The sequence below is a fragment of the Myotis yumanensis genome, unplaced genomic scaffold, assembly GCF_028538775.1.
Source record: "Myotis yumanensis isolate MYYU_CA2020_CCGP unplaced genomic scaffold, mMyoYum1.0.hap1 SCAF_3, whole genome shotgun sequence".
NCBI lineage: Eukaryota > Metazoa > Chordata > Mammalia > Chiroptera > Vespertilionidae > Myotis > Myotis yumanensis.
Genome location: NW_027223754.1, coordinates 160,208,243 through 160,221,229, shown reverse-complemented (window position 1 = coordinate 160,221,229; position 12,987 = coordinate 160,208,243). Strand labels below are relative to the sequence as shown.

At 35.2% G+C, this 12,987-nt stretch overlaps 1 protein-coding gene across 1 annotated transcript; it reads left to right on the top strand.

The window, feature by feature from the left end:
• The first annotated feature begins 369 nt into the window (after positions 1 to 369).
• Positions 370 to 1,308, top strand: LOC139005463 (olfactory receptor 6C75-like). The gene has a single exon (XM_070407692.1). The coding sequence runs from the start codon at positions 370 to 372 to the stop codon at positions 1,306 to 1,308; it is 939 nt and encodes a 312-aa protein (XP_070263793.1).
• Positions 1,309 to 12,987: the final 11,679 nt, after the last annotated feature.

Here is a 12,987-nt window from a genome sequence, read left to right as displayed (position 1 = left end):
CAACAACTATTGTGGTATGGTAAGGAAACTTTCAAGAGCTTTATTTGAGTAGGTAATAACCTCTTATTTTATTGTTTTCAGGAATATATCGAAATATTCAGAGGACAAAGATGTATACTGAAATGTGTAACAATACAATGAAGAAAATATAGGAATAATGAACTAATATATGCCATAATACATGAAAGAATTTTTAAAGTATTTTGTTTCTAGGGACTACAAAATTATTTTTCTCTAAAAGAAAAAGGCAGCAATGAGTTTTTTAAAAAGTGTATGTGCATGTGTGTGCCTTGTTGGTGTCATGACTTCCTTATTTCTTCATCTATTTTACAGCTAAAACTAAGAATATCATTGAGAAGCAGGAACACAATGAGAAATTACACAGAAGTAACAGAGTTTATTCTTCTCGGATTGACAAGTGACCCACAGTGGCAGGTTGTACTTTTCATGTTTCTCCTTGCTAACTACGTGCTCAGTGTGGCTGGGAACCTGATCATTATTGCTCTCACCCTTTCAGATCCCCATCTGCAGACTCCAATGTACTTCTTCCTTCGAAATTTCTCAGTCCTAGAAATATTATTTACATCAGTCTGCATTCCCAGATTCCTTGTCAGTATTGTGACGGGGGACAGAACCATTTCCTATAATGGATGTGTGACTCAGCTATTCTTTTATATTTTATTTGGGGTGACCGAATTTTACTTTCTGGCTGCCATGTCCTATGACCGTTATGTGGCCATCTGCAAACCTCTACATTACACCGCCATCATGAGCACCAAAGTTTGTATGCTCTTTGTCCTAAGCTCCTGGTTTATAGGATTGCTGATCATCTGTCCACCAATAATTCTGCTACTGAAATTGGACTTCTGTGCCTCCAACATAATTGATCATTTCCTCTGTGACTCTTCTCCAATTCTGCAGCTTTCTTGCACAAACACTCGCTTTCTAGAAATCATGGCATTTTGTTTAGCTGTTGTAACAATCATGGTCTCCTTAACACTAGTTACTCTCTCCTATACATATATCATTGGGACAATTCTGAGAATTCCTTCCATGAGCCAAAGGAAAAAAGCTTTTTCCACTTGTTCCTCCCACATGATAGTTGTCTCCCTCTCTTATGGTAGCTGCATTTTCATGTACATTAAACCTTCTGCAAGGGAGAGGGTGACTTTAAGCAAAGGAGTAGCTGTGCTCAATACCTCAGTGGCTCCTCTCTTGAATCCTTTCATATATACACTCAGAAATCAGCAAGTGAAGCAAGCCTTCAAGAACATGGTCCAGAGAATCGCCTTTTCTTCAAATAAATAAAAGTGATTGTGTGATATGTACCCCTGAAAGCAAAGCTGAATTAAAATTCTCTGTTCTTCTCTAGGTAAATTCTTCAAGCACCTAAATTCTTCCTTTTAGGTAGATATGTTTACATACCATCAATGCCTAAAAACTAGGTCCTAAGTCTTTAAAGTTATATAGATGACGGTAAATCTCTTACCTCTGTAATAATATTTTAGATGAAGTAATAATCTCCATTGTTTCTTACAGTAAGGTAGATTATAAATTCATTAAAAACATTTAAAAATTGCTATCATATAAGAAACCTACTAAAAACCTCATACAAATATAAAACTTATGTGAAATAAATAAAAATATGAGCATTAATTGATAACTCTCCAATGTTTTCTTCTGTTCCCAAGAAAATATGTTATATGATTAAAAGAATTATTAAAATGTCTACTTGAATTTATCGATGAGATATAGTTGAAACATTAGAAAAATTAAGTAGAAATTAAATAAATATGCTGTGAAATATTATATTTGCAATTGAAAATGAGGTTGTATTGATTCTTGTATTTGTTTTCCTAGAAAAAAAATAGTGAAGTTCCAGTGTAATAGAGGAAACAGAATTTGCCTTTTTTCCCTTTGATAATATTTTCTAAAATAATAGATTATTTAACTAAAGATTTCCTTATGTCTGCCAATCATGTTTAAAAAGGAAAACTGTGGTCTATAAAGGCAAATTAAGTTATCTTGATAAAATTCACTTTATATTCAGACTCTTTCAAATATTACAAAAAATAATCTTTTCTATTGACATGAAGAAAATGAGAAACTCAGAACCCAGAATGGTGTGAGATACTGACTCCAGGGTGTATCCTGGAAATCATAATATGTAAATTACTTATGCCTTAGGTTTGTTTTGTTCTGTTTATTAACACATCTACAATACTATCTTTATCTTTCCATTGTCTTTTTCACAGATAGTTCTATCTCCTTCACTCATATCTGAAAAGATGACTCTTGGAGGATTTTGAGAACTGTAAAAAATATGTTCACATCTAGTTCCTATAGTTGATGAGTCCCTTGACTCTAATAAATTACTAAAAAAAAAATGGTTGTCTTGGAACAGTAGATATAATTCCAACTAGATATAGGGTAACTGAATTTGACTTCTTGATTTGCAGCTTGGTCTGATTTATACATTAACATAAAAAATTCTACATATTTTCCAAGTCCACAATAGAAATGTCCTCTCTTATTGCTCATAGACAAGAATGTCCTTAAGCATTCACCTCTTTTTGACCATTGTACTTTCAAGGAATTAGTTACATTTTTTTCCCAACATACTTAGCATAATACTACTACAAAATGAAAATTAAAACCAATTGATTATGTATTCTATATTAGAGTTATCTATAAATAAATAAAACAGTACAAGTGTGCTTTTATAAGGTTAAACAAGTAAATGGACATGAAAAGTGAAAATCAAGAGTGGAAAAGCATATGCAAATGTTAACTAAATGAATGTACATTAAATGTATGATACATATGATAGACTAGAGGCTCAGTGCATGAAATTCATGCACTGGAGTGGGGTGGTCCCTCAGCCTGGCCTGTGCCCTCTCACAGACTGGGACCCCTCGGGGGATATCTGCCTACCGGCTTTGGCTTCCTACCCACCAGTCCAGGACACTCACAGTATGGGATCCCTTACCACCTGCCTGCATAGGAGGCAGGAGAGACTCCCACCTCAGCTGCTGCACTCCCCAGCCATGAGTCTGGCTTCTGGCTGAGCAGTGCTCCCCCTGTGGGAGCCCACTGACCACCAGCTCCTGTGTTGAGTGTCTGCACGCTGGTGGTCAGTGCACGTTATAGCAACAGGTAGTTCCATTGGTCATTCTGCCATTCAGTCAATTTGCATAATAGGGTTTTATTATATAGGGTGGGTATGTAGGTAGACAGGAGAGAAATAAAGAGAGGAAAATAAGAGGGTAAGAAAAGTTGATCCTGCTGATCAATAAGAAATTATCTAAAGAAGTTGATTCTCATATTCTAAGTCAATAAATGTAGACATATGAAAATCACTATAACTCTTTCCAAAAGAATTATTTTTATGCTTTAAAGTAAATTGCTATGTTTTTATTGATTTTTAGAGAGAGAAGAAGGGAAAGGGAGAGAGAGAGAGAAGCATTGATGTGAGAGCAGAACATCAATCGGCTGCTTCCTGCATGCCCCCTATGGAGGATCCAGCCAGCAACCTGGGCATGTGCCCTGACCAAGAATCGAACTGGCATCCTCTTGGTGCATGGGATGATGACTAACCAACTGAGCCACACTGGCCAGGGCAAAGTAAAATACTATTTTGAAGTATTGTGAAACAATAAAGCTTTGATTACAAATGTGATGTGTGGTGAGAAATATATCAGATATATTTTGGAAGTCATGTTTTTAGAGGGTTTCAAAAGGTATACTCATATTTAATATCACATTATATTATTTCAAAAATACTCGTCCTTTAACCATAGGGAAATTATATGTATGTAATGATTACACAAAATACATTTGTGCCATAACACTTTTTAATTACATGGAATTACTGTCACATTATTATGTTATGATGATAGAAAACAAAGTTATTTATTTTCATTGGTGAATAATCATCTTGAAAGTTGACTCTGACAAACATAAAGTTAAATAGTCACTTAAAATAAAAGTTTATTAATATTATTGCAAATTTGAACTTCATTAACTCATATTCCCAAGGGTCATTCCTCAAATTCTGGATATTACAGAATGCTCTCAACAGGGTGGTAATCATTTAGGGACTGTTGAGTCCCTTGGTATCAAAATAACAAGTGATAACTGGCTAAAGAAAAAGTTATAATTATTAAAATCTACTGATGACAAAATCTCAGTAGCAATCAAGCAATAAGAAAAGTTTGGAAACCCTTTTTTTGTCTTAGATGTAAAAATAATAAGCCAGTTAGAAAAATACAAGTATCACATGATTTCACTCATATGTGGGATCTAATGAATAAAATAAACTGATGAACAAAATTGATCCAGAGACATAGAAGCACCAAACAGACTGTCAAATCTCAGAGGGCAGGCAGGCGAGGGGAAGTCGGTGGGAAGAGATCAGTCAAAGAACTTGTATGCATATATGCATAACCCATGGACACAGACAATAGAGTGGTGAAGGCCTGGGGTGGGGGCAGGGGTGGGCTAGAAGGGGTCAATAGGGGGGAAAAGGGGATATATGTAATACTTTCAACAATAAAGACTTAATTTAAAAAAATAAAAATATTCAGATGGAAAAGTGAACAGAATAATTGGATAATTAGAATAGAAACATAAAACACAAATTATTTTTTACTGTCCATCACATTTATGCCTTGATCATAACCAGACTTCCTGCACTTAATTTAGTTCCTTTAAGTAAGAATAGAACAAATGTTATAACATTTTTCTAAGATAATCTACTCACTTGAGTTTCTATAAAAAAAGTAAACCACATTTTTTTTATTTAGAAGCAACTCTATAACTCGTGAGTGGTGATAGCATTTTTCAGTTCTCAATAACTACATTTTATATTATCCATTTTTTCATAAATATTTTTATTTACTTCTAATTCATATCATGCTCAGGAAAATGTTTTAATATAGTCTTTTAATAATTCTGTCTTCAATCCTTCCTTACATTTAAATGTAGTGGTGAATAGGCAGGGGAGGAATTGCCTAAGAGCACAGGAAGAATACCAGTTTTAGCTTTGAATAAGGATTTGAGTGGGACAGCCAAATGAAATTAATTTTCACTTGAGATAACATTTAGAGACTATTGAATAAAGCATGGTTTGCTTTCTCCCTTTATGCGGCCAAACATACTATTAAACTTCTCATGAAAGAATTACTGTTATGAACTACGTATTAGTTAGGAACTATGTGAATAGATTTTATAGCACATTCAATTGTTTAAAATTTGCTCCTTTTATTATTACTAAGGATTTTATTGAAAAGCATTAAATATTTCTTAAGAAATTCGTTGATTTATAAAGTTGAGTGATCTGATGATTTCTAAGTTAATGAGGGCTGAGTACTCTTAGATAAGAGCAATATGCAGTCTGAATGAGGCAAAACTTTATATTATTAACCATGTTACAAGGAAGTGGGGAAGAAAAGGGTCCTAATATATGGTGACGGGAGAAGATTTGACTTTGGGTGGTGGGCACAGCGTGAAATATACAGTTCTTGTAACATAGAAACCCATACCTGAAACCTGTATGATAATGTTGACCAATGTCACCCCAACAAATTTAATTTAAACAAAAACCCCTGTTCTCATAAGACACCTTAACTTCTCCATTAGAGAATTTAAATTGGGGGACCTTACTCATAATTAGAGTTATTGCCAGAAATAAATATTTATGTCCTATCTGTATATCAGGACAAGCATCTAATTACTGAACTATTCTTATTCTTTGAGTTGCCCTCTTTCCCTCTGAAGGTCCAACCCCTGTCCCATTCCTTAATTCAAAGTGGCATCTATACCTCATGGTACCTTTCTGTCTTCAAACCTCTCAAGCATGTAACATTCCTGTACATACAAAATTAAATTTGTTTTTCCCCCATGAATCTATCTCAAATAAATTTGACTATGAGACCACCAATGGAGCCTTTGCAGGGTAGAGGAAAATTCTTCTTTCCTAATAGATTCAACATTCCTATACTTCACTATTTAATAAAGGAAGAGAAAAAAGAAAAAACATTAAAATATTTTCAATAAATTCCCCAGAGGTTCTTAGATATAGACATATATATACATTTATACACATATACATTTATACATGTAAATATTTGCACTTAAATATATACATTATATATATATATACACACACACACACATTTATAGACACACACAAAATGTGTGTGTATGTGTTAAAATAAACTCAATCTTTATATAAAGATTTGGAAGCTGCAAGAATACATGCATGTATTTTTTTAGATGACTTGAAGGTTATAATACAACTAGAGGCCCGGTGCACAAAAATTTGTGCTCTGGCCGGGGGGGGGGGCGGGGGGGGGGCGGGGGGGTTGTCCCTCAGCCCAACTTGTGCCGTCTCACAGTCTGGGACCCCTCGGGAGATAACCACCTACTGGCTTAGGCCTGCTCCCAGGGTGGCAGAAGGCAGACCCAATCCCACGGTGCCTGCCCCGCCTCCCCGGGTTGCAGATGACAGGCCCAGATGGCCGCGAGGTGGGCGGCGGCGTGTGCTGTCCCTCCCTGCCACCCCGGGCCGCACACGGGATGGCGGCAGGTGGGTGGTGGCTCACGCTGTGCAGTCCCGCCTGCTGTATGCAAATTTAACGGCGGCCATCTTTGTTGGGTTAATTTGCATACTCTTCTGATAGGCTGATGGGCGTAGTGAAGGTACAGTCAATTAGCATCTTTGCCTATTATTAGTGTAGATGGGTCTTTAGCTTCTTAATAAAGAGAGGAAACTCTCATCTGCATATATTGTGAGTCACATATTGGCACTACTATAATAACCACACAATGAAATTTAACATTGAAAATTATCATTCTCAATTTCAGAAACCTCCTAAAACTGTTTCCAAGCACCAAGTTGGGTTTTTGTTTTATAGTAAAGGAGAAGCATTGAAGGGTTTTAGTAAGTAGAAAAGTAACTCTGGTTGCAATGCCCTAGGGCAGATTGAAGGAACATTAGGGTTTTGCAATAGTCCAAACAAAGAATGGTAACATCCAAGACTAAGATGTTAGTATTAAGGATGAAAAAGTAAACATAGGAAGACATTTTCAAGAAATTTGAAATTTTCTTGATGTGAGAGTAGGGCAAAAAATGCAAGTCTTTGGGGGGAAAATAAAGCAATGACACTCAGGAATCTGGTTTAAGAGGCATAATTCCTTGTGAGATTTTTATGAAGATGGGGAATGGAAGTAGATAGGTGGTACAGAGAAGCAATGAGAAAAGGCCAAATGCTGCAAGGTCAGTTTTAGGATGAGGTAGAAATAAGAAATAAACCACATGCAGGAATTTTGAATTACGTCATGGCATCAGGTGAGAAATGTGAAATGAATTTAAATACATAAAATTACCTCTTCTAATACCAGTCCTTAGCCATACTTGAGGTTGAATTTGTTATTCTCCAAAGACTGAGTACCATGCAGCCTTTCTGCACATTTGAGAATGTCATTATATTCCCCCTTGAGCTGCCTTAAAAGAGAATACTTTGAATTAATATGGATGACTTGGTATAAAATGGCAGGTACATCTAAAATTAATCGGGAAAAATGGGAAGTGGAGAGAAGAGGCTGTCAGAGAAGAAAGGCCTGTCTTCAGAGCTGCCCCATTCCTTAGGTTGCTGCTTCCTGATTTCTTTAAAATACTTAGCAAATGATTCATCTCTTCCAAAATGAAATGAATCTTCTATAAGCTCACTGAAATCAGTGACCAGCCTGGAGGCTTGATTCAACATATAAATTACATAATCTGGACACATCATAAGCCTTGGAACAATATTATATAGTCAATCATAATCATGTAAGGGACCGTATTACTCATGCAATAGCATTTCAAAAGTTTTGTTTTTATTTTGATAACAACAACCAAGAAAACCTTAGGCCAAAGTTTAAACTACTAACCCAAACTGCATTAACCTAGATCACAATAAGTTCCATGTATTGAACGCTAACAATGCAAAAGGCATTAAAAATTGCTCAATCACTATATTGTTTTATTTTATTTAATACTCACAATCATCTTATTATCAATGCAATATTCCAAGTAAAATCAGCTTGCCTTTCCTGTTTCCCCTGTTCCCCAACCACCAACCATGAGATAAAATAATGTTCCTATGATCACACAGTGTTGTAAAGGCTTTGAGAGGACAGGAACTCCAGTAGAATTAAATTTCAAAAAATGTTGCTTGTAAGGGGAAGAGCTGGACATCAAAGTCAGTTTCTACACAAAAAGGATGCACTCACATTCATAAGTGAAAAACACTACTTTACAACTTTTAATTAATTATATCTAAAAGTAATCTGAGACTAAACTCTTGACTTATTTTGAAGTTTAATTTAACATTTTTATTAAAACAAAATTAGATCATCTGGATATGATAGAAATATTGACATTTATAGTAAACTCTCACATCCCTATTTTTTGCTATTTATTGTTAAATGTGTACTACATAGAGAAAAGCATATGAAGTCAATGATATCAATTTAAAATAATCCCCCCAAAATACAAACATCTACATTCCAGGGTAATGTACCAAACACCATCAGTAACATAGAAACCCCCAGCTTTTCTCTCAAAACATGTTGATCTCAAAAGATACATCAAATATACTGGCACTGCTTTTCGCACCATCAAGAGTAACTCTTTGTCTTTGTTTTGTTTTCTGGTTTAGTGAAGTAAACATTGCAAACAATAAATTTCAGATATATGCTTTTATAGAACTCAACAAATGTATGCAGTTGTGCATACACAAGCATAGTAAAAAAATTATATATGTATATATATACATATATATATATATATATATATATATATATATATATCCATCAGTCCAAAATGTTTCCTTATTCTCTATTGTAGTCAACCTCTACCCTTCATCCACAGACCTTGAATAATCCACTGATCCATTGTCCTATTGTGTGTGTGTGTGTGTGTGTGTGTGTGTGTGTGTGTTTAATTTCCGAGAAAAGGAATCATATAGTACTTAGCTTTTGAGCTTCACTTTTTCATTTTGCAAAATGTTTTTGAGATTCATTCATGTATTTGTATGTATGATTAGTTTATTCCTCTTTTGCTCTATAGTATTTAATTGCATGGATACATGAAGTCACCAGTTAATGGAAATTATAAGTCTTTATGTTTCACATTTAGGTCGAAGATCTATGTTCTTTGGTTCAGAATCTTGCTTACAGAAGTCCATAAAAAATTTAAAAAACTCAGATAAATGGGCTCAAATTAAAACAGGAAAGTTTTGATGGGCTCTAAGAATGTCTTCAGGCTACATAATCTCTAAAGTCTCCAGGAGAAAAGTAAACAAGACTCTTCTTAAATAACAAGACATTCATAAATAAATGCATAAATAAATGAGTAGAAATAAAAAGATAACCTGACTAAAATTTCCTAGAAGTCTATATTTGCATAAGGATATAATTCTTGTAGATACACAAAACGATGAAAACTCTTGCATGAACATATATTTTAAAGGCTTAAAAAAAGATTGGTAACAAGACAGTTCTGCAAAAAATGGACAAAAATGGAATTACAAGTCAAATAAATAAAAATCCAAAAACCTGATGTTGCATCAAAAGTTGTGTTAATAGAACAAACATTAAAAAGTCTATCAAAATCCAGAACAATTTTTAATGATGAAAAAAATTTTAATATATCTGGAAAACAAATAATGAAGAGTCCAAAATGTGGAATCTTAGTATTATTATAGGATAGAAAATAAGCAATTGAAAAGAAGAGATAATAGAGAGATCCAAGATGGCCCTTGATAAACATAGATGCTAAAATCCTCAACAAAATTCTAGTAAATTGGATTCAGCATTATGTTAGAAAGATCATAAACCATGATCAAGTGGGATTTATTCCGGGAATGCAAGGATGGTATAGTATATGCAAATCAATAAATGTGATACATCACATAAAAAATTGATAGACAAAAATCACATAATCATATCAGTCAGTGCAGAAAAAGCATTAGACAAAATCCAACACCCTTTCTTAATAAAACCTCTCAGCAAATTTGGTAATAGAGGGATCATACTTCAACATAATAAAAGCCTTATATGACAAACCTATAGCCAATATCACACTCAATGTGCAAAAACTAAACTCATTTCCCCTAAGAACAGGAACAAGACAGGGATGCCCACTTTCACCACTCCTGTTTGATATAGTACTAGAACTGCTAGCCATAGGGATCAGACAAGAAGAAGAAATAAAAGATATCCAATTTAGAAAAGAAGAAGTAAAACTGTCCTTATTCACAGATGACATGATACTATATATAAAAGACCCCAAAGCCTCCATCAAAAAACTACTAGATCTAATAAATGAATTCAGCAATGTAGCAGGACACAAAATTAACACCCAGAAATCTGTGGCCTTTTTATACACCAATAATGAACTCACAGAAAGAGAAGTGGAAAAAAAAATCCCATTTACCATTGCACCAACAAAAGTAATATACCTAGGAATAAACTTAACTAAGGAGGTAAAAGACCTATAATCAGAAAACTACAGCACATTGAAAAAAGAGATAGGGAAAGACATAAACAGATGGAAGAAAATACCATGTGCATGGACTGGTAGAATCAACATCATTAAAATGTCCATACTACCCAAAGCAATCTACAGATTCAATGCAATCCCAATTAAAATATCAACGGCACATTTCAAAGATCTAGAACAAACTCTCCAAAAATTCATTTGGAATAAAAAAAGACCCCAAGTAGCTGCAGCAATTATGAGAAAGAAGAACAAAATTGGAGCGATCACAATACCAGGTATCAAGCTATATTACCAAGCCATGGTTCTCAAAACTGCCTGGTACTGGCACAAGAACAGACATAAAGACCAATGGAACACAACAGAGAACCCAGAAGTTGACCCAAGCCATTATGCTCAATTAATATTTGACAAAGGAGGCAAGAGCATACAATGGAGTCAAGACAGTCTCTTCAATAAGTGGTGCTGGGAAATTTGGACAGATACATGCAAAAAAATGAAACTACGTCACCAACTTACACCATACACAAAAACAAACTCAAAATGGCTAAAGGACTTGAATATAAGACGGGAAACCATGAAAAGCCTACAAGACTCCATAGGCAGCAAAATAGCAGACATAGTTATAGCAATATCTTTACAGACACAGCTCCTAGGACAATGGAGACTAAAGGGAACTAAACAAATGTGACTACATCAAAATAAAAAAGCTTCTGTACAGCAAAAGAAAACATGAACAAAACAATAAAAAAGCCCACTGGATGGGACAACATATTTTCCAATGATATTTCAGATAAAGGTTTAATATCCAAAATTTACAGAGAACTCATACAACTTAACAAAAGGAAGATAAACAACAATGAGGTACCATCTCACACCTGTCAGAATGGCTACCATCAACAAATTAACAAACAAGTGCTGGCAAGGATGTGGAGAAAAAAGAACCCTCATGCACTGCTGGTGGGAATGCAGACTGGTGCAGCCACTGTGGAGAACAGTATGGAGTTTCCTCAAAAAGCTAAAAATAGAACTTCCGTTTGACCCAGTGATCCCACTTCTAGGAATATATCCCAAGAAACTAGAAACACCAATTAGAAAAGATATATGCACCCTTATGTTCATAATTCAGCACAAGTCACCATAGTTAATATTTGGAAACAGCCTAAGTGCCCATCAGTAGATGAGTGTATTAAAAAACTGTGGTACATCTACACAATGGAATACCATGCTGTGGTAAAAAAAAAAAGGAGTTCTTACCATTTGCAACAGCATGGATGTTACTGGAAAGCATTATGCTAAGTGAAATAAGCCAGTCAGAGAAAGATAAATATCACATGATCTCACTCATTTATGGAATATAATGAACATAAACTGATAAACAAAAACAGATCCAGAGACAGAGAAACATTGATCAGACCATCAAACCTTAGAGGGAAGGTAAGGGAAGGTGGGGGTAAGGGAGAGAGATCAACCAAAGGACTTGTATGCATGCACGTAAGCCTAACCAATGGACACAGACAACAGGGGGGTGAGGGCATGCGTGGGGGGGGGGGCATGGGAAGGTAATGGGGCGTAAGAACATATATGTAATACCTTAATCAATAAAGAAATTAAAAACAAGGAATAAATTTAAAAAAATAAACAAAGGACAAATGCTGGTGAGGATGTTGAGAAAAAGGAACCCTGGTGCACTGCTTGTGGGAATGCAGACTGGTGCAGCCACTGTGGAGAACAGTATGGAGTTTCCTGAAAAAGTTAAAAATGGAACTCCCATTTGACCCAGTGATCCCACTCCTAGGACTATATCCCAAGAAACCAGAAACACCAATCAGAAAGGATATGTGCACCCCTATGTTCATAGCAGCACAACTTACAATAGCTAAGATCTGGAAACAGCCTAAGTGCCCATCAGCAGATGAGTGGATTAGAAAACTGTGGTACATCTACACAATGGAATACTACACTGCTATAAAAAGAAGGAACTTTTACCATCTGCAACACCATGGATTGAACTGGAGAGCATCATGCTAAATGAAATAAGCCAGTCGGAAAAAAATAAATATCACATGATCTCACTCATAAGTGGGATATAATAATCACCATAATTTGATGAACAAGAATAGATCCAGAGACAAATGTCACTGGAGGGGAAGGGTGGTAGAGAGCAGCTAAAGGACTTGTATGCGTGCATATTAGCATAACCAATGGACACAGACACTGGAGCTATGTGTGCTTGCCTGGGGTGGGAATGGCTGGGGGCGGGGGTCAATTGGGGAAAATTTACAAATTTACATATGTAAAATTTTAGACAAAAAAAGATACCACTTTAATAAGAAAAAATAAAATAAAAGACTGTGGACCATAATTTCCACCCCCACTCTCCATAAAAGAAAAGATAATACATGTCTACCTGGAAAAACAGATTGTATAAGCGAGATATA